At 39.2% G+C, this 22,227-nt stretch overlaps 1 protein-coding gene across 1 annotated transcript in view; it reads left to right on the top strand.

Moving 5' to 3' along the window:
• NECAB1 (N-terminal EF-hand calcium binding protein 1) overlaps positions 1-22,227 on the top strand; it is a 203,396-nt gene that overhangs the window by 167,745 nt on the left and 13,424 nt on the right. The window contains exon 10 of the mRNA XM_045063139.1: positions 4,531-4,643. Within this exon, the coding sequence (XP_044919074.1) occupies positions 4,531-4,643 (113 nt within the window). The remainder of the gene's footprint in view (positions 1-4,530; positions 4,644-22,227) is intronic.

Here is a 22,227-nt window from a genome sequence, read left to right as displayed (position 1 = left end):
GATGAAAAGAAGTAACGGGTTCAAGGCCACATAGCTAGTAAAAGTGAAGCGAAGTTTTTTGTTTTTTTTTTTTAATATGTGTACTCTTTGCTCTTAAAGGACAAAGGAAAGAGGACAATATGTTAGAGGCAGATGAATGAAAAGATGCAGACCTCTACCACCTCAAATCTTTTTTACTGGAATGAATAGTGCATAAATAGCATTTATTAAAAAGCTTTTAAAAATGATCACTGGCTGAAAGCAAAACTAGTTCTTGCTTGTTTGTTCCATGAATAACCCCATCACCAGCCAAGTGCCAGGACCTGGGGGAGGGTCTGGAGATAAAGGGGTAAATATTACAGGTGCTACCAGACAGACCAGAAGGACCTGCAGTGATTCAACAAGAAATCTACAGGACACTGTGCTGAGGATTATTATAGAAAAGTTCAGATTTTCACAGCAAGGGAACACAATTTAACTTAGGATGCCAGGGAATGCTTTGAGAATGACATAGTATTTAATGTGAAATCAAAAAGAATAAACAGGAATTTGAAAAAATATTTATATATCTCTGATAACATTGAATTGTTCAGATGTTGAACTAAAAGGGCAACACTAAGGGGTTATATAAGAAGATCAGAATGTTCCAAATGATTTGTAAAAAGCATGTTATAAAGACCACAACCTTCAGAATTCATAATTTTACTCTTGTTATAATAGAATAGAAAATGTACATCAGAGATCTAAGATCCAGGATTGTGACTTTATGAGTCATAGAAAACTTGGGAGTAATTTATTGTCTTCTAGCCGTCAAGTACTAAGGCAGGGAGTGTGAATCACTGAAGGTCAATATGGTTTTTGAAGGGAACCCATCCAGACCATACATCCTGGATCTGGCCAGCTATATTTGCCCACCCAAATCCTTATGCTTGGTGCCATTGTATGCCTTGCATGGCACTTCCTATCAAACAACTATTGGAAAAAGATGATGATTTCCTACATATTTTGTATATTCAAAAGGGTTCTTTTTGGAGTCAATATAATTTTGATCCCATTCTGGTGCTTTTCAAAAACTGTAACTTTTCCTGAGCACATTATTGTTTATGCCAGAATAGTTTATACGATAGGAGTTTATAGATCTAATATATTTCTCTGCCTTTCTACCCTCATAGAGCCTGAGAATAATATTTTGTGAAGTAAATTAATCCTGCCACACAATATCATGTGTATTGAGGTTTTTTGCCAACAAATATGTCAGGAGCTCTTAAGACATAGTTTTGCTTTGCGATAGCTATTATGAGATAGAACAAGAGCACACAAGAAAGGCTGTTATTCTGAAGACATGCTTGGAACACAATGGTAAATGGTAGAGCTAGAAACATGAAACAAGTTAGTTTTCTTTAAAATATTTTTGTCTCCAGAGATTTTTAAAAAGATTAAATTTCTCCAAAAAAAAAAAAAATCCAAGAAATTTCAGAAAGGATCTCAGGCTGTGTATTTGACATTAGAGACGTACAGAAATGTTATGAAGATATTAGGACTCCTGTACCAAAGCAAGTTATAAGACTGGCCCAGATCCAAGGGAAAGTATATCAGGATCCACATTTTGATAGAAGCTAAAAAGCCACATTTTGAAGTGCATGTCTTCAGAAAGTAGTGAAGGATTCTATTCATGGTTGCAATTTAGATCACATAAGATTTGCCTTCAGACTAAAAGAATTACTGTGGAATCGGTAGATATATTTATATAATCTCACTAAGAAAGCCCAGGAGAAATCATCCGAGTCATTGTTCATCACAAATACATGATCAGGAAGTCTCTGAAGATTTATATCAAAAGGACATGTCTACAATTATTTTGGCAGAGATTAACTTTAACTCTTAGTTACTGATACTAAAGCCAGGTCCTGAGAGAGTGGTACAGGAGGCTGATTGTTCATTACATAATCTTAGGAGATAGTTATAGGCTTATATCTACTGGTTCTTGATCTCTGATCCTAAAGGGAAATAAAACAAAGATCAATTAAAATCACCTAACTCATTAAGGTGACTGGGTTAGACCCAAATGGAGAATGATTCTAATATAATAAAGATTTTTTTCCTTGCCCTGGAAAACGGTCCACACAAGGATTCAGGGATACATTCTCCTCTCAAGTGTGGCTCCGCCATTCCTAGGGCGGGTCATTCTGTCAACAGAAAAGGGGAAGAGAACATGGAGGGGCTTTACATCCCTCTTGAAAGTCTTGGCCCAAAAGCAATGTGCAGCACTTCTGCTTGTGTTCTGTTGGTGGAAACTCATCACTGGGTTACACCTAACTCCAAAGGATGATAGACTATGTACTCTGTGCCTAGGAAGAAGAGGAAATGGATTTGGGGAAAACGGTTTGGAGTTTCTGCCACAGTGAGCCTTCTGATTATCAAATATTCATTCTTATCACATATATAGAACATATAGATGCCTTTGCAAAGGATACCACCCTAAGTCTCCTCCAGTTACTGCTTCTAGCTCAAAGTCTGGCTTCCTGGGTGAGAATCAGTCCTCCCTGTAAGATCAAGATGTGTTCCCTTGTAGTCTGACACAGTTATGAATAAAGAAGCAAGTTCTCTCCCCTCACCACAGCCCCAAAACACACAGATAAATATACAGTGATAAAACTGGGCCAGGAGAAATGTCATAAAAACTGTAATTCAGGAAAGGCATGACTAGGAAGCATACAGCTCTTACTGGTTCATTGCAGCAATGAATTCATGCTGGGAAACTATTTGTCAGTGAAGGAAGTTCTGTGATTAGACACTGGATCCCCATTCAGGGAGGAACTCTCTTGTCCATTGTTGTTTTGAGGGGTTTGTTTTTTTTTTTTTTTTTTTTTTTTTTTTTTTGGTTCTTTTTCCTCCATGACCACATTGGAAACAGCTTATCAAAGAGTATTGCCTTTTTTAGGGGTTATGCAGTATTGATAGCCTGCTTCCTGCGTTTGGAGGCCTAAATATATCTGAGTTTGGAGGCCTAAATATATTATCTTAAGGTTTACACAATCAAAGGATTTTGAAATTGGGGATGAAGATTTTAGCTATTTGACAATACAGTTCTTTTAAGAATTTAATAGACTTCTAGTCGATTTACATATAGGTAATTTCATGTGCTAGGATCAATACCTAAAGTTATTCCATAGACATGGTTCTCAAACCTTGTTAATTTCTTGGGGCACCTGGGTGGATCAGTCAGTTATTAAGGGTCTGCCTTTCACTCAGGTCATGATCCCCGGGTCCTGGAATCGAACCCCACATTGGGATCCCTTCTCAGTGGGGAGACTGCTTCTCCCTTTCCTCTCCAATCATGCTGTCTCTATCTCTGTCTCTCTCAGATAAATAAATAAAATATTAAAAAAGAAAAAAAGACCCACAAAACAACCTTGTTGGTTACCTTACTACACCTTATGAAACTAAGGATTCTGTCTTAATTCATCACTATATACCCAGAATCCGGCACCTACCATTTACCTGTAGAAAAACAAAGTAGGCACTGTTGCTAGATATATAAAGTGCCTCATATGATACCTATGATACAACTGCTGTTTTCCAACAACAGTAGCTATTAACATGAAGTGAGAAACTCATTGGAGAGGAGACACAAACCAGAGGCTTAATTCTGGCTCTACCACTACGCAGCTGGGTAATATTGTACAAGTTATTTTTCTCATATTCTGAATTTTCCTTACATGTTGTTGTTTTGCATTTTTATAATTCACTCCAAATCCTTACTTTTTTTTCTCTTGCATTTCTGTGGCTCTTAACCCTTGATGGAGGAAAGGCTTAATCTTGAGATCGAAGTGCCATGAGAAGCCCATAGGCAGATCTATAGGAAAGTCTTCAAACTACAAGTGCTATAAACATAATAGGATTTGTTACAAGAAGCAATTGGCATCCAGCCCAGTGCGATCCATTAAACACAGGCTCCAACTGATGCCATAAGATTTGAGCAGGGCCTATGGTATGTGATCAGTGGTTAATGTACTTTTGGAACTGCAACGCTGATCACACATTTTTTTGAAGTTTGGTTGTTTGTAATTTTACACATGTTTAATATCATGAAATATTTAAGCTGGAGCTGTCCAGTGTGTAGAGTAGGACTACTTTGTAAAAATGACCATAGGCTGGTCATCCCAGCCTAGGCCACACATTGGAGTCACTTGGGGGTGGGTGGTGAGGGTTGTATAAATACTAGTGCTTGGACCCCACTTCCAGAGATTCTAACGTAGCAATTTTGAAACCTCCCTAGGGCTTCTAATTGAGAACCATTGTTTTTAAAAAGGAAGTGTATCCTCAGGAGACACTGTCTTTACCACCTTCTACTAGAGGCAAGGAAGGTATCCTGCCTGTATTAGAGTTTTTATAGAATGTATTCCTTGGGTTAGTCACGGTCTCCCTTTTGGTCATATTTTTAGATGAGAATTATTTGCTTTGTTGGGGGGGGGGTGGCTGGGTACAGGGGGTCAGCTGAAGCAAGGTTCCCTGGCAGCCAGGCTGTAACCCTTGCCTCTTCCTCGGCAGCACATCATGCTTGTCCAGCGTCAGATGTCTGTGATCGAAGAGGACTTGGAAGAATTCCAGCTTGCGCTGAAACACTATGTGGAGAGCGCATCCTCCCAGAGTGGATGTTTGCGGTAAGTGCTCCTGCATGGTTCTTAGGTGAAGGTGGGGTCTGGAAGACAGGCATTTGAGAATCCTCTTGTGTTTCTGTTGATGCATTTTGCAGACTTTAATTGGGTATTTTCTCTTTTTTCCTTGGACTCTGTGGATTTGATCACTGAAGGCACCAAGGGAAATAAAATGGTGAGAACAATTTGAAGAGGGGAGTTTCACATCGACTGGCATTTCCCCTTCTGCATCCAGGCAGGCCCACACTGATTTAAAATCATCTCTGATAGATGAACCCCAAGTCCAGGGCGTCTAGCTCTGATTGCTCCCTTAGCAGCTTGCCCTACAGCCTGATAATCATTTCAGCCATTAGGAAATTGCACAGTGTCTGAAGTCGTGATTGCAGACCTTGGTCATAAAAAATAATAATAGTAAAAAACTCTTCCCATAGCCACCCAGCTCAGGCTTCGATTATTTTAGGCTAGTGAAATTTATGAACTATTCCTTATTTTCGGTTTCTCCACTCCAGGTCATCCAGTGAGCAGTTACTAGAATAATTTTACAGAAACAATTGTGGAATTCCCTTCATCAGGAACTGTAATAACTTTGAGGGTCTTAACCAAATGCTAGATATTTCTCTGACTCTATGCTTATTTTCCTTCAGAATGCACAGCACTGCTACTGTTGGTTCTCTCTTTCTGAGCAGCAGTGCGCAGCTGCCCATTGTCTTTACAGCATAAGTTGTACCTTAGACCTGGCCACTCTGCTCCCCAGATAGCTTTCTGCCAAGCGCATGTTCTGCCTCAAGTCCAAAGCCCAGCTCCAAACTCATCTGCTTCTGGAAAACTACAACCAAAATCTACCCCTACCTTGGGGTTTGTTCAAACTGCATTTCATAATGCTCTTTGTACATGTAGCGCATGTACACGTGTGTGTGTACACACACAGACACACACACAGAAATGCATACTTTATGTCTCTGCATGCTTTGGTGTTATTCCTGGTAATTGTATTTTATTTATACCCCAGCAGACTAGCTCCCCAGTTAAGAAGTCTGGCTTTGGAGTTAAGCATGGGACTGTATTCATTTTGTAATTTAGGGGAAGATCTTTACAGGCTCTAAGGCTCCGTTCCTCATTAAGAACTTCTTAAGACACCAAGAGGGCTGCGAGGATTAACTGAATGCTCAGTGCCCTGAGGCCCAGGAAACATGCATGGGGGTTACTATCCCTTCATCATCTGGCTAGCTGACCTCCCCTCTCTAGAGCTGCAGGGGACTCACTCAGTGCTGTTCCTGTTCCACCGCTCACGATCTTCCAGTCGTGCCTTTGTAACAGAAACACAGGAAAATGCTTAGTTTCCTTTGTTGTTGTTGTTGTTCTTCACAACAAACTCAGAAGAGCTCAGATCGAAACCATTTTAGCTCCGTGATGTAGGGATCTGTCAAAGTGCGAGTATATGTAGTTTTAAAAGCCTACTCATCTGAAACTGGAATTGAATGCTTGGAAAATGCAAAAAAAGAGTGTGTGCGTGCGTGTGTGTGTACACACCATCCACAGTAGGAACTACAGAAAATAGAGCACAATACTAACCAAAGAAGTGGAGACATAAGGAAGACAAAGTGTGGTTTGGTGTATCACGATCTCCAGGAATGGATTAGACTTGCTACATTTATAAATAAGGTACAAAGTTTGAATATTTCTTAAGGCTCAGAGATAGTGCTTTAATGTGTGCTGGGAAAAGGGCCTGAAGCCACGTGGCCAGCCCAGGGTGAGAGACGCAGCAGGGGAGAGCAGCTGAGGAGACCGATCTGTGCGGCCTGCTGAGGACTGTTCCCTCAGCGGCCACGGAAAATTGCTCCCGGGGCGCCAGCTGTGAAGAACAGGGAGGAACAGAATCCTCTTCCAGTGAGATAAGTTGAGATGCTCGGTCTCTCCTTTTCCTTTGCAAGACTCGTTTGTTTTTTAAGGACTCGTCGTCATTCCCTACTTGCTGATTTTTCTACGGATTTCTTTCTTTTACTGGAATTATCAGAAAGTAGACGTTATCAGATGGAATGAGCATCAGAGAATCAGTCCACGTGGCTAGAAACCATGTGAAATGCAAATTATGCCGGCCTGCCTGTCTAAATTCAGTTCATCGGGTCGTTTTCTTCTCTGTCAGTTGATGAGCAATCAGCCAGGCCGCTCATACTGTTAGTCACGCACGATCGACTTGATCTTGGCTGATAAAGTAAAACTCAGAATGATCAGGTTTGCCATTTCTTCTCCTCCCCTGATGTCAGGCTCAGCATAACCGTGGCTAGACAAGAAATGCTGCCATAAAGCAAAGTAGAAATTACTTTGTCTGACTAGGCAGTTGGCTTCCATTTTCTTATTTGATCTTCACTGCAGTCATCTGAAGTATGTATCCCGTCCACTGAAGGAGGGAATGGGCTCAGATGCATTAAACATCTTGCCCCAACGTGTCTGACTCCAAAACTCACAGTTAATTTTTGCCAGTACTTGGTCATCCTTGAATTAAAGTTTCCTGGACTCTCTGTGGTTAACCAGAGGTAGAATGGACAAGATCCCTCCTGTTCCAACTATAAGGTCTTAGTTTCTTAAATTCAGGCAATTAAATTAGAGAGGTTTTTGTCCTGCAGGTATTGGACCACCAGACTCAGTGGTTTAGAGGCTGTTGGAGTCCTTGTCAGGGTATTCGTCAACTGAGTTTCCGAAGGAGCTGTTAGTGGAAAAGCCACTTAAATCGCATGACCCATTTCTCACACGCACACGTATACACACACACACAAACACTGATGATCTTTTTCTTAGTTATTTTAAAGATTTGTTTGAGAGAGGGAGAGCTCATGGGGGGAGGAGCAGAGGCAGAGAATCTTCAGGTAGACTCTCTGCTGAGCGTGGAGCCCAAGGTGGGGCTCAGTCTCATGACTGACCTGTAAAATCATGACCTGAGCAAACAAGAGGCGGTCACTTCACTGAGCCCATCAAGTGCCCCAAGTTTTGCTTATTTTATAATCGTGACAGTTTATCTGTGAGGAGGTAGTATTTGAATATATGTGGTGTACACTGTGTATTAGAACCATGCTCAATGCCAGAAAAAGTGAGAAAAGGTTCTGCTTTCAAGGATCTTAGAATCCAGTTGGGAATAGAGGTTACTCATTCATAGCCTAAAATTTCACAGTTGTTAAAGAGAATAAAATGATTTCTGAAGTCACCCTTAGATCTGAGTTCTAGAATTCATATGTGTCCCAAGCTCTATGTCTCTATGTCGAGGGCCTAAGGAACATGGATGTAGAATTGTATTATAAGACTTGACCCAAACTGAGTGTAAGAAGAAAAAAAAAAAAAAAAAAAGACTTGACCCTGTGACTTTACCATGGCCATAGAAACATCTGTAAGAATTAATGATATCTTGTGGCATGGTGACCACGAATCATTTATCAGCATTTTTGTGCAGGTGGAATAAATTGGTGGCTGGAGCTTGATGTAGAGAAATGAGGTGGGGACTCTCTCCTGTCGTGCCTTTTCTCCAGTGGCTACATTCTATAAGTTAAAATGGGGCATATAAGCCAAGAAGAAGAGGGTCTTGTATAATTTATCTTCAACCCCAACTATTCCTGAGCCACATCACTCCCCCCTAGAAGCTATTTCACTGCCCTTTTCCAGCAGCTTGGAATATTCAAGGTCTCCCAAGGCTCAGGGCAGAAGCTCTTATCGACTACCTATAGGGACAGCTTAGCCAAAGAATTCTTGCTTCCGCCAGTGAGTGGTAATTATCACAGGAAGCCTGAACACATCCAGAAGGAAGACTGAAGCACGTCAGCAGCAGCTCAGAACATGTTTTATGCAATTCAAAGTCTGTAGATAATTGAAAGCTAATCATTCAAACCCTAAGCCTTTTCGACAGAAATATTGCTGACACAATTTTTTCATAATTAACCTTTTCTTAGTGTCATCATTGCATACATATTGTTATCTGTATTGTACAGTCTTACACAGCCATGTCCTTAAATGTCATTGCTATGTATCAGATTCACTCTTAGCTGAAGGCACCCAGTCTGTAGAACAATTCTGATGAGCATTTTCACCCACGTCCCTTTGAGCCAAAATCTGCATTGCTTTCAGCTCTGCCATCTGGCTCTCCACTGGATGGCCTGTGGTCAGGAAGAAAGAGAAAGGAGCAATACCAACAAGCCCTCCTCTTATGTCTGATCTTCAGGATGCAAGCATTTCCCAGAAGCCCTTGCTTCCCAGCCAGCATTCCCCAGAATCTCATTGGCCCAGCTGAAGTCACATGGTCATTTCTCACTCCAGGGGAAGTGAGGAAAACAGTATTCAACAGAAAAGACTGAGATGGTGATGACTGTCTCAGTCCAGTGCTGATAGGTACATTGGAGGTACTGTGAACTAAACAGTGGTAAGGTTCTGTTAAGAAAGAGGTGAGTAATAGTTGGGGCAACAGATAGTGTCTGCTGTATCACCCCCAGAATCGCTGTGAAGGTAAAACTACTTAATCCACGTAAAGTGTTTAGACCAGGGTCTGGAACAGAGCTATAGGTGTTAGCAACTGTCACCATCGCTGCTAGCGTATATAATAATATAACGATTTTCATTATTATTGGCTTGCTGTTTTACATTGTTTTCACAAATATGTCTTTTTCCTTCAGTGTTTTCCACACCCCCCCGCCCCAGTCTTGTTTTCTCTCTAGTTCCTTTTACTTCTATCATGCTTTCTGTCATGCTTCTCAATTTTAACACCATTTAAGACTTAGCCTTTTATAAACTGCTCATTCCTTGGAAGTGCCACTTTCTTCTGGGCTACTGAGCTAACAGCTAAATTAAACACACAAAATTTGCCGAGGACTGGGCTAAGCTTTTTACCCGGAACACTTTAATATTCATTGTACTATTATTGTCCCCATTTTGCAGGTGAGGAAACTGAGGTAAGTAGTGGGCCCAGAGTGACAAAGCTACCAAGTTGTAGAGAAGAGTAGGCCTGCTGGGCTCTACTTCAAACCACTGCCTGATCCCACTGATGCTTTTCTCAGTCCTTAAAAAGCTTGAGAATGATTGTAGAATTTTTTGAATTTCTTACTATCTTATGGATGTCCAGAAAAATGGGAGGCCCAGATTGCAAGATAAGTTGGTTTTTAATAATAATATAAATGAGTCAGTTTAGAGCAGGAAGTTCTTGAAGAGCCTAAAATGCTAAGCTGAGTATTTTAAACTTTATCTTAAAAAAAAAAAAAATCGTGGGTTCAAATTTGTTCCATTACATTGTCAAATTATGTTTGGAGATTATAGATTCTTTGAGACTGTTGTGGAAGCTATGGATTTTCTTCCCAGAAAAAACTAGACCTGACCATCAATTTGCAGCTTATTTCCGGGATTTCCAGACCACCCCCCCCCAAGAGGTCTTTCATAAACTCCTAGATTTAGAAGATCTCTGATTTCATTTCCCACCCAATTCCTTTGATTCTCTTATAAATCTTTTCCTAGAAAACCTGAAATTGAGCCAACAGCATTTGGTACATCATATCTTAATTAAGCAAGCTAGATAAACAACTGAAAAACTTTATTTACAGGCAGAGCTAAAGAAGAAAGTATTAAAATTTCTGTGTGTTGTTACCACCACCTGCTGGTCACACTTAGGAAAAGCCTAAACTGCATTTAGTTTGACTACACTGATACATTCTTTATTCTCTTTTAAATCCGTATCCTTGTTAATAGTTTATACTCTCATTTTGATTTCTAATCTGAATATAGTGTAAAACTTTAGACTGAACAAGCTGGACTTGTGGCATTTTTTATTTTATTTTTAATTTTAATTCAGGTACTCCTCATGGTATTTGTCTTTGAATTATTTTGCTTGCCATATTCTTTAAACCCAACCGTGTTGTTACAAAAGGCAAGATTCTATTCTTTTTTTAAAAGATTTTATTTATTTATTTGACAGAGAGAGAGATCACTAGTCGACAAAGAGGGCAGGCAGAGAAAGAGAGAGAGAGAGAGAGAGAGAGAAGCAGGCTCCCTGCTGAGCAAAGAGCCCTATCCAGGACTTGATCCCAGGACCCTGAGATTGTGACCTGAGCTGAAGGCAGCGGCTTAACCCACTGAGCCACCCAGGCGCCCTATTCTTTTTATGACTGAGTAATATTCCATTGTGTGAGTGCGTGTGCACACACACACACGTATGTGTACTACATTTTTATCCATCTGTTGATGGACACTTGCACTACTTCCATTTTTTTAGCTATTATAAATAATGTGGCAATAAACATAAATGCACACATATCATTTTGAATTAATGTTTTTGTATTCTTTGGGTGAGTACCCAGTAGTGGAATTACTGGATCACATGGTAATTCTATTTTTAATATTTAGGAGACTCTCCATACTGTTTTCCACAGTTGCTGCTTCATTTTGTGTTCCCAGCAACAGTGAGCAATGGTTCCCTTTTCTCCACATCCACACCAACTCTTGTTTCTTGTGGTTTTTATTTTAGCCATTGTCACAAGTGTGAGGTAATAGCTCATTACAGATTTTGATTAGCATTTCCCTGAGGATTAAAGATGTTGACCATTTTTTCATGTGTCTGTTCATGTCTTCTGCCCATTTTTTAATTAAGTTATTTGTGGGGTTTTTGTATTGAGTTGTGTAAGTTTTTTATATGTTGTAGATATTAACCCTTTATTAGATAGGTCATTTGCAGTTATCTTCTTCCATTCCATAGGGTGCCTTTTTGTTGATTGTGAGCTGTGCAGAAGCTTTTTATTTTAATGCAATCCTAAGAATTTATTTTTACTTTTGTTTCCCTCACCTCAGGAGACATACCTAGAAAAGTGTCCATTAGGCTGATGTCAGAGAACTTACTGCCTGTGCTCTCCTTAGGATTTTTATTGTTACAGGCCTCACACTGAGATTCTTAATCCATTTTGAGTTTGTTTTTTGTGTATGGTGTAAGAAAGTGGTCCAGTTTGCATGTGGCTGCCCAGTTTTCCCTGTACCATTTATGAAGAGATTGTCTGTTTCCCAATGCATATTCTTGCCTCCTTTAATTCCTTGACCATATAATCATGGTGGGTTTATTTCTGGGTTGTCTTTTCTGTCCCATTGATCTATGTGTGTATTTTTGAGCCAGTACCATACTGCTTTGATTCCGATAGGTTTGTAGTATAACTTGAAGTCTGGGATTGTGGTGTCTCCAGCTTTGCTTTTTTTCAAGATTGCTTTGGCTATTTAGAGTCTTTTGTGGTTCCACATAAATTTAGGATTATGTATTCTAGCTCTGTGAAAAATGCTGTTGGTATTTTTACAGGGATTGTATTAAATTTGCAGATTGCTTTGGGTAATATGGCCATTTTAACAGTATTGATGTTCTCAATCCATGAGCGTGGAATGTCTTCCCATTTGTTTGCACCTTAAGTTTCTTTCTTCAGTGTTTTAGTTTTCAGAGTAGAGGTCTTTCACCTGCTTGGTTAAGTTTACTCCTAGGTATTTTATTTTTGATGTAAACAGGATTGGTTTCTAAATTTTTCTTTTTGCTACTTCATTATTAGTGTATAGAAATGCAACAGATTTCTCTATATTGGTTTTTTGCCCTGTGTGACCTTACTAAATTCATTTATCAGTTCTAGCAGTTTTCTGGTGGAGTGTTTCGGTTTTCAACAAATAGTATCCTGTCATCTGCCAATAGTGAAAGTCTTACTCCTTCCTTACTGATGTGGACACTTTTCATTCCTGTTTGTTGTCTGATTGTTGTGGCTAGGACTTCCAGTACTATTATGCTGAATGAAAGTGGACGTCTTTTTCTTGTTCCTGATCTTAGGGGGAAAGCTCTCAGTTTTCCCCCATTGAGTATGATGTTCTCTGTGAGTTTTTCATATATGTTGAGGTATGTTCCCTCTAAACCTACTTTGTTGAAGTTTGTTTTTTTTTTTTAATCATGAATGGATGTTGTCCTTTGCCAAATGCTTTTTCTACATTTATTGAAATAATTATATAGTTTTTACCCTTTCTCTTAGTGATGTATCACACGGATTTCTGAAATTTGGAAACTCCCTTGCAGCCAAGAAATAAATGCCACTCGATTGGGGTGAATGATTTTTTTAATATATTGTAGGATTCCATTTGTTAATATTTTGTTGAGGAATTTTGCATCTCTGTTTTCAGAGATACTGGCTTGAAGTTCTCTTTTATTCCCTTTTATTACAGTATCTTTATCTGATTTTGGTATCAGGGTAATGCTGGCCTTATAGAATGAATTTGGAAGCTTTGCTTCCTCTTTTGTTTTATTGGAATAGTTTGAGAAGGATAGGTATTAACTCTTATTAAATGTTTGGTAGAATTCACCTGTGAAATCATTTGGTCTGGGACTTTTGTCAGAATTTTTTGATTAGTGACGCAATTTCATTGCTAGTAATCAGATTGCTTAAATTTTGTTTTGTTCTGCTTCAGTTTTGGGGAGTTATATGTTTCTAGGAATTGATGCATTGATCCTAGGTTGTCTAATATGTTGGCATATAATTTCTCATAACATCCTCTTATTTGTATTTCTGTGTTATTGGTTGTTATTCTCCTCTTTCATTTCTGATTTTATTTGGGTCCTCTTCCTCCCTCTCTCCCTCTCTCTCTCTTTTATGAGTTCTGGCTAAAGGTTTATCAATTATGTTGATCTTTTCAAAGTAACAGCTCCTAGTTTGATATGTTCTATTGATTTTTTTTTTTTTTAGTTTCTATTTTGTTTATTTCTACTTTAATATTTCCTCCTCCTACTGGTTTGGGATTTTATTCCTTTCCTAACTCTTTTAGGAGGTGTTTCTTCCTTCTTGAGGCAGGCCTATATTGCTCTAAACCTCCCTCTTAGAACCATTTTTGCTGTATCCAAAAGATTTGAACCATTGCATTTTCATTTTAATTTGTCTCCATGAGTTTTTAAAGTTCCTCTTTGATTTTGTGGTTGACCCATTGATAGTTAGTAGCATGTTATTAAATCTCCATGTATTTGTGCTCTTTCCAGGTTTTTTTCTTGAGGTTGATTTCTAGTTTCATAACATTCTGTTCAAAAAGAGGCATGATATGAAGTCCATCTTTTTTACTTCAATGAGGCTTATTTTGTGGCCTAACATGTGATCTATTTTGGAGAATGTTCCATGTGCCCTTAAAAAGAATGTGTATTCTGCTGTTTTAGGATGGACTGTTCTGAATATATCTCTTAGATGCTTCTGGTCCAGTGTGTCATTCAAAGCCACTGTTTCCTTATTTATTTGATAGATCATTTGGATGATCTATACATTGTTGTAAGTGGGTGCTAAAGTCCCTTACTATTATTGTATTACTCTTGATTACTTCATGTTTGTTAATCACTGTTTTATGTATGTGAGTGCTTCCAAGTTGGGTGCATAAATATTTACAATTGTTGTATCTTATTGTTGGATTATTCCCTTTATGATTATGTGGTGTCCTTGTCTTTCTTGCAATTTTCATTTTAAAGTCTATTGTGCAGGATGTAAGTATTCATACCGCAGCTTTCTTTTCATGTCCTTTTGCGTGATAAATATTTTTCCATCCCATCACTTTCAATATGCATGTGTCTTTAGGTCTGAAATGCATCTTTTGCAGGCACCACGTAGATGGGTCTTGTTTTTTTAATCCATTCTGTCACCCTATGTCTTTTGATTAGAGCATTTAATCCATTTATATTCAAAATAATTATGGATAGATACAAACTGACTTTTTATTACTTGTTTTATGTTCATTTTTGTAGATTTTCTGTTCTTGCTCTTTTCTTGTGATTAGTTAGCTTTCTTTGGTGATATACTTGGATTCCTTTCTCCATATTTTTTTCTTATCTATTTTTTTTTAATTCATGGCTTTCATTTTGTATATAACATATTTTTCACCTAGCAGTCTATGCTAAGTTGATGTTTGCTTCAGTTTGAACTCATTCTTTACTACTGTCCCTCTAAATTTTAGGTGTATAGTGCCAGCTTTATAACCTTGTATTTTGTGAGTCTTTTGACCAATTTTTATATATGTACTTGATTTTACTCTTTTGTGCTTCCTATTTTACTTATCCCTACTTATGTTCTTGGCTTTTTCACTCAGAGAGTCCCCTTTAACATTTCTTTTGCGGCTGGTTTAGTGGTGATGAATTTAACTTTTGTCTGGGAAACTCTTCATCTCTCCTACTATTCTGAATGACAGCCTTGCTGGATAGAATGTTCTTGGCTGCAGATTCTTCTATTTCAGCATTTTTAAAATTTTTCTTTTATTTTTCTATAAACATGTAATGTATTTTTAGTGCCAGGAGTACAGGTCTGTGAATCGCCAGGTTTACACACTTCATAGCACTCACCATAGCACATACCTTCCCCAATGTCCATAACCCAACCACCTTCTCCCGACCCCTCTCCCCACAGCAACCCTCAGTTTGTTTTGTGAGATTAAGAGTTTCTTATGGTTTTTCCCCCCTCCCAAACCCATCTTGTTTCATTTATTCTTTTCCTAGCCCCCCAAATCCCCCACGGTGCATCTCCACTTCCTCATATCAGGGAGATAATGTGATAGTTGTCTTTCTCCGATTGACTTATTTTGCTAAACATAATACCCTCTAGTTCAATCCATGTTGTCACAAATGGCAAGATTTCATTTCTTTTGATGGCTGCATAGTATTCCATTGTGTATATATACCACATCTTCTATATCCATTCATCTGTTGATGGACATCTAGGTTCTTTCCATAGTTTGGCTATTGTGGACATTGCTGCTATAAACATTCAGGTGCACATACCCCTTTGGATCACTATGTTTGTATCTTTAGGGTAAATACTGAGTAGAGCAATTACTGGGTCATAGGGTAGCCCTGTTTTCAACTTTTTGAAGACCCTCCATGCTGCTTTCCAAAGTGGTTGCACCATCCTCGCCAGCATCTGTCATTTCCTGACTTGTTAATTTTAGCCATTCTGACTGGTGTGAGGTGATATCTCCTTGTGGTTCTGATTTGTATTCCCCTGATTCCAAGTGATGTGGAACGTTTTCTTATGTGTCTGTTGGTCATCTGGGTATCTTCTTTGCAGAAATATCTGTTCATGTACTCTGCCCATTTCTTGATTGGATTATTCTTGGTGTTGAGTTTGCTAAGCTCTTTATAGATTTTGGACACAGGCCCTTTATCTGATATGTCGTTTGCAAATATCTTCTCCCCTTCTGTCAGTTGACTTTTGGTTTTGTTAACTGTTTCCTTTGCTGTGCAAAAGCTTTTGATCTTGATGAAATCCCATAGTTCATTTTGCCCTTGCTTCCCTTGCCTTTGGCAATATTCCTAGGAAGAAATTACTGCAGCTGAAGTCAGAGAGGTTACTGCCTGTGTTCTCCTCAAGGATTTTGATGAATTTCTTTCTCAAATTGAGGTCCTTCATCCATTTTGAGTGTATTTTTGTGGTGTAAGGAAATGGTCCAATTTCATTTTTCTGCATGTGGCTGTCCAATTTTCCCAACACCATTTATTGAAGAGGCTGTCTTTTTCCCATTAGACATTCTTTCCTGCTTTGTCGAAGATGAGTTGACCATAGAGTTGAGGGTCTATTTCTGGGCTCTCTATTCTGTTCCATTGATCTATGAATCTGTTTTTGTGCCAGTACCATGCTGTCTTGATGATGACAGCTTTGTAATAGAGCTTGAAGTCCGGGATTGTGATGCCACCAACGTTGGCTTTCTTTTTCAATATCCCTTTAGCTATTCGAGGTCTTTTCTGGTTCCATATATATTTTAGAATTATTTGTTCCATTTCTTTGAAAAAGATGGCTGGTACTTTGATAGGAATTGCATTAAATGTGTAGATTGCTTTAGGTAGCATAGACATTTTCACAATATTTATTCTTTCAATCCAGGAGCATGGAACATTTTTCCATTTCTTTTTGTCTTCCTCAAATTCTTTCATGAGTACTTTATAGTTTTCTGAGTATAGATTCTGTGTCTCTTTGGTTAGTTTTATTCCTAGGTATCTTATGGTTTTGGGTGCAATTGTAAATGGGATTGACTCCTTAATTTCTCTTTCTTCTGTCTTGCTGTTGGTGTAGAGAAATGCAACTGATTTCTGTGCATTGATTTTATATCCTGACACTTTACTGAATTCCTGTATAAGTTCTAGCAGTTTTGGAGTGGAGTTTTTTGGGTTTTCCACATATAGTATGATATCTTCGGCGAAGAGTGATAGTTTGACTTCTTCTTTGCCGATTTGGATGCCTTTAATTTCCTTTTGTTGTCTGATTGCTGAGGCTAGGACTTCTAGTACAATGTTGAATAGCAGTGGTGATAAAGGACATCCCTGCCATGTTCCTGACCTTAGCAGAAAAGCTATCAGTTTTTCTCGATTGAGAATATTTGCGGTGGGTTTTTCATTGATGGCTTTGATAATATAGAGGCATGTGCCCTCTATCCCTACACTTGAAGACTTTTCATCAGGAAGGGATACTGTACTTTGTCAAATTCTTTTTCAGCATCTATTGAGAGTATCATATGGTTCTTGTTCTTTCTTTTTTTGATGTGTTGTATCACATTGACTGATTTGCAGATGTTGAACCAACCTTGCAGCCCTGGAATAAATCCCACTTGGTTGTGGTGAATAATCCTTTTAATGTACCTTTGAATCCTATTGGCTAGTATTTTGGTGAGAATTTTCACATCTGTGTTCATCAAGGATATTGGTCTATAACTCTCTTTTTTGATGGGACCCTTATCTGGTATTGGGATCAAGGTGATGCTGGCCTCATAAAATGAGTTTAGAAGTTTTCCTTCCATTTCTATTTTTTGGAACAGTTTCAGGAGAATAGGAATTAGTTCTTCTTTAAATGTTTGGTAGAATTCCCCCGGGAAGACGTCTGGCACTGGGCTTTGGTTTGTTTGGAGATTTTACTGACTGTTTCAATCTCCTTACTGGTTATGGGTCTGTTCAGCCTTTCTGTTTCTTCCTGTTTCAGTTGTGGTAGTTTATATGTTTCTAGGAATGCATCCATTTCTTCCAGATTGTCAAATTTGTGGCGTAGAGTTGCTCATAGTATGTTTTTATAATAGTTTGTATTTCTTTGGTGTTAGTTGTGATCTCTCCTCTTTAATTCATGATTTTATTTATTTGGGTCCTTTCTCTTTTCTTTGTGATAAGTCTGGCCAAGGGTTTATCAATTTTATTAATTCTTTCAAAGAACCAGCTCCTAGTTTCGTTGATTTGTTCTATTGTTTTTTTGGTTTCTATTTCATTGATTTCTGCTCTGATTTTTATGATTTCTCTTCTCCTGCTGCGCTTAGGGTTTCTTTCTGGTTCTTTCTCCAGCTCCTTTAGGTGTAGGGTTAAGTTATATACCTGAGACCTTTCTTGTTTCTTGAGAAAGGCTTGTAGCGCTATTTATTTTCCACTCAGGACTGCCTTTTTTGTGTCCCAGAGATTTTGAACCATTGTATTTTCATTATCATTTGTTTCCATGATTTTTTTCAATTCTTCTTTAATTTCCCGGTTGACCCATTCATTCTTTAGAAGGATGCTGTTTAGTCTCCATGTATTTGGGTTCTTTCCAAACTTCCTCTTGTGGTTGAGTTCTAGCTTCAGAGCATTGTGGTCTGAAAATATGCAGGGAATGATCCCAATCTTTTGATACCGGTTGAGTCCTGATTTAGGACCGAGGATGTGATCTATTCTGGAGAATGTTCCATGTGCACTAGAGAAGAATGTGTATTCTGTTGCTTTGGGATGAAATGTTCTGTATATCTGTGATGTCCATGTGGTCCAGTGTGTTGTTTAAGACCGTTATTTCCTTGTGGACCTTTTGCTTGGATGATCTGTCCATTTCAGTGAGGGGAGTGTTAAAGTCCCCTACTATTATTGAATTATTGTTGATGTGTTTCTTTGATTTTGTTATTAATTGGTTTATATAGTTGGCTGCTCCCACGTTGGGGGCATAGATATTTTAAATTGTTAGATCTTCTTGTTGGACAGACCCTTTGAGTATGATATAGTGTCCTTCCTCATCTCATATTATAGTCTTTGGCTTAAAATCTAATTGATCGGAGGAGTCAAGATCTCAGAGAAGTAGCAGGCTGAGACTACTTCAGCTAGCCAGAGATCAGCTAGATAGCTTATCTAAAGATTGCAAACACCTGCAAATCAATCGGCAGATCGAAGAGAAAAACAACAGCAATTCTGGAAACAGAAAAACAACCACTTTCTGAAAGGTAGGACCGGCGGAGAAGTGAATCCAAAGCGACGGGAAGATGGACCCTGGGGGGAGGGGCCGGCTCCCGGCAAGCGGCGGAGCAACGGAGCACAGCATCAGGACTTTTAAAAGTCTGTTCCGCTGAGGGACATCGCTCCAGAGGCTGAACCGGGGCGAAGCCCACGCGGGGTCAGCGTGGCCTCAGGTCCCGCAGGGTCACAGAAGGATCCGGGGTATCTGAGTGTCACAGAGCTTGCGCGTATTGGAACGGGAAAGCTGGCTGCAGAGACAGAGCCGACAGTAAGCTCGCAGCTCGGGGTTACCTTGAACCTGTCGCAGGCTCCGTGAATCGGAGCGCGGCCGGAGGTCAGGCAGACGGGAGTAACTGGGCGCTGTTCTCTGAGGGCGCACTGAGGAGTGGGGCCCTGGGCTCTCGGCTCCTCCGGGCCAGAGACCAGGAGGCCGCCATTTGTATTCCCGTCCTCCGGAACTCTATGGAAAGCGCTCAGGGAACAAAAGCTCCTGAAAGCAAAGCCGAGCGGATTACTCAGCCCGGCCCCTGGTAAAGGCGGTGCAATTCCGCCTGGGGCAAAGACACTTGAGAATCACTACACCACACCCCTCCCTCAGAAGATCAAAAAGAAATCCAGCCAAGACCAAGTTCACCTACGGAGTGCGGTTTCAATACCAAGGAGAGCAACAGAATTCCAGAGAAGGAGAAAGCAAAAGCACGGAACTCATGGCTTTCTCCCTGTGATTATTTTTTCTTTTCTTTTTTTTTTCCCTGTGATTTTTTTAGTCTTCCAGTTAATTTAATTTTTTTCTTTTTCATTTTTTTCTCTTCTTCTGCTAATATTTTTTAAACTTTTACCCTTTTCTTTTTTAATGTTTTTTAACTAGTTTATCTAATATATGTTTTTTCCTTTTTATATTTTTCTTTATTCGTTTTCCCTTTTTAAATTCTTTTCTTATCTTTTTCTTTTTTTTTTTTCTTTTTTTTTTTTATTAACCTGTTTTTATCCCCTTACTCCCCCCTCACAATTTGGGATATCTTCTGATTTGGTTAAACCATATTTTCCTGGGGTTGTTACCACACTTTTACTATTTTACTTGCTCTTTCATATACTCTTATCTGGACAATGACAAGGCGGAAAAATTCACCACAAAAAAAAAGAACAAGAGGCAGTACCAAAGGCTAGGGACCTAATCAATACAGACATTGGTAATATGTCAGATCTAGAGTTCAGAATGACAATTCTCAAGCTTCTAGCCAGGCTCGAAAAAGGCATGGAAGATATTAGAGAAACCCTCTCGGGAGATATAAAAGCCCTTTCTGGAGAAAAAAAAAGAACTAAAATCTAACCAAGTCAAAATCAAAAAAGCTATTAATGAGGTGCAATCAAAAATGGAGGCTCTCACTGCTAGGATAAATGAGGCAGAAGAAAGAATTAGCAATATAGAAGACCAAATGACAGAGAATAAAGAAGCTGAGCAAAAGAGGGACAAACAGCTTCTGGACCACGAGGGGAGAATTTGAGAGATAAGTGACACCATAAGACGAAACAACATTAGAATAATTGGGATTCCAGAAGAAGAAGAAAGAGAGAGGGGAGCAGAAGGTATACTGGAGAGAATTATTGGGGAGAATTTCCCCAATATGGCCAAGGGAACGAGCATCAAAATTCAGGAGGTTCAGAGAACGCCCCTCAAAATCAATAAGAATAGACCCTCACCCCGTCACATTATAGTAAAATTTACAAGTCTTAGAGACAAAGAGAAAATCCTTTAAGCAGTCCGGGAAAAGAGGTCTGTAACATACAATGGTAAAAATATTAGATTGGCAGCTGACTTATCCACAGAGACCTGGCAGGCCAGAAAGAGCTGGCATGATATTTTCAGAGCACTACACGAGAAAAACATGCAGCCCAGAGTACTATATCCAGCTAGGCTATCATTGAAAATAGAAGGAGAGATTTAAAGCTTCCAGGACATGGGGCGCCTGGGTGGCTTAGTGGGTTAAGCCACTGCCTTAGGCTCAGGTCATGATCTCAGGGTCCTGGGATCGAGTACTGCATCAGGCTCTCTCTCTCAGCAGGGAGCCTGCTTCCTCCTCTCTCTCTCTCTCTGCCTGCCTCTCTGCCTACTTGTGATCTCTCTCTGTCAAATAAATAAATAAAATCTTTAAAAAAATAAAATAAAAGCTTCCAAGACAAACTAAAACTGAAAGAATTTGCAAACACCAAACCAGCTCTACAGGAAATACTGAAAGGGGTCCTCTAAGCAAAGAGAGAGCGTACAAGTGGTATATCAGTAAGGAACGAGACAATATACAGTAACAGTCACCTTACAGGCAATACAATGGCACTAAATTCATATCCTCAATAGTTACCCTGAATGTTAATGGGCTAAATGCCCCAATCAAAAGACACAGGGTATTAGAATGGATAAAAAAACAAAACCCATCTATATGTTGCCTCCAAGAAACTCATTTTAAGCCTGAAGACACCTCCAGATCTAAAGTGAGGGGGTGGAAAAGAATTTACCATACTAATGGAGATCAGAAGAAAGCAGGAGTGGCAATCCTTATATCAGATCAATTAGATTTTAAGCCAAACTATAATAAGAGATGAGGAATGCCACTATATCATATTCAAAGGGTCTGTCCAACAAGAAGATCTAACAATTTTAAATATCTATGCCCCCAACGTGGGAGCAGCCAACTATATAAACCAATTAATAACAAAATTAAAGAAACACATCAACAATAATACAATAATAGTAGGGGACTTTAACACTCCCCTCACTGAAATGGACAGATCATCCAAGCAAAGATCAACAAGGAAATAAAGGCCTTAAATGACACACTGGACCAGATGGACATCACAGATATATTCAGAACATTTCATCCCAAAGCAACAGAATACACATTCTTCTCTAGTGCACATGGAACATTCTCCAGAATAGATCACATCCTCGGTCCTAAATCAGGACTCAACCGGTATCAAAAGATTGGGATCATTCCCTGCATATTTTCAGACCACAATGCTCTGAAGCTAGAACTCAACCACAAGAGGAAGTTTGGAAAGAACCCAAATACATGGAGACTAAACAGCATCCTTCTAAAGAATGAATGGGTCAACCGGGAAATTAAAGAAGAATTGAAAAAAATCATGGAAACAAATGATAATGAAAATACAATGGTTCAAAATCTCTGGGACACAAAAAAGGCAGTCCTGAGTGGAAAATATATAGCGGTTCAAGCCTTCCTCAAGAAACAAGAAAGGTCTCAGGTACACAACCTAACCCTACACCTAAAGGAGCTGGAGAAAGAACAAGAAAGAAACCCTAAGCGCAGCAGGAGAAGAGAAATCATAAAGATCAGAGCAGAAATCAATGAA

This window comes from Mustela putorius, unplaced genomic scaffold (assembly GCF_011764305.1).
Source record: "Mustela putorius furo isolate JIRA1106 unplaced genomic scaffold, ASM1176430v1.1 tig00003846_pilon_pilon_pilon, whole genome shotgun sequence".
NCBI classification, from domain to species: Eukaryota; Metazoa; Chordata; class Mammalia; order Carnivora; family Mustelidae; genus Mustela; species Mustela putorius.
This window is presented reverse-complemented; position numbering and strand designations above follow the sequence as displayed.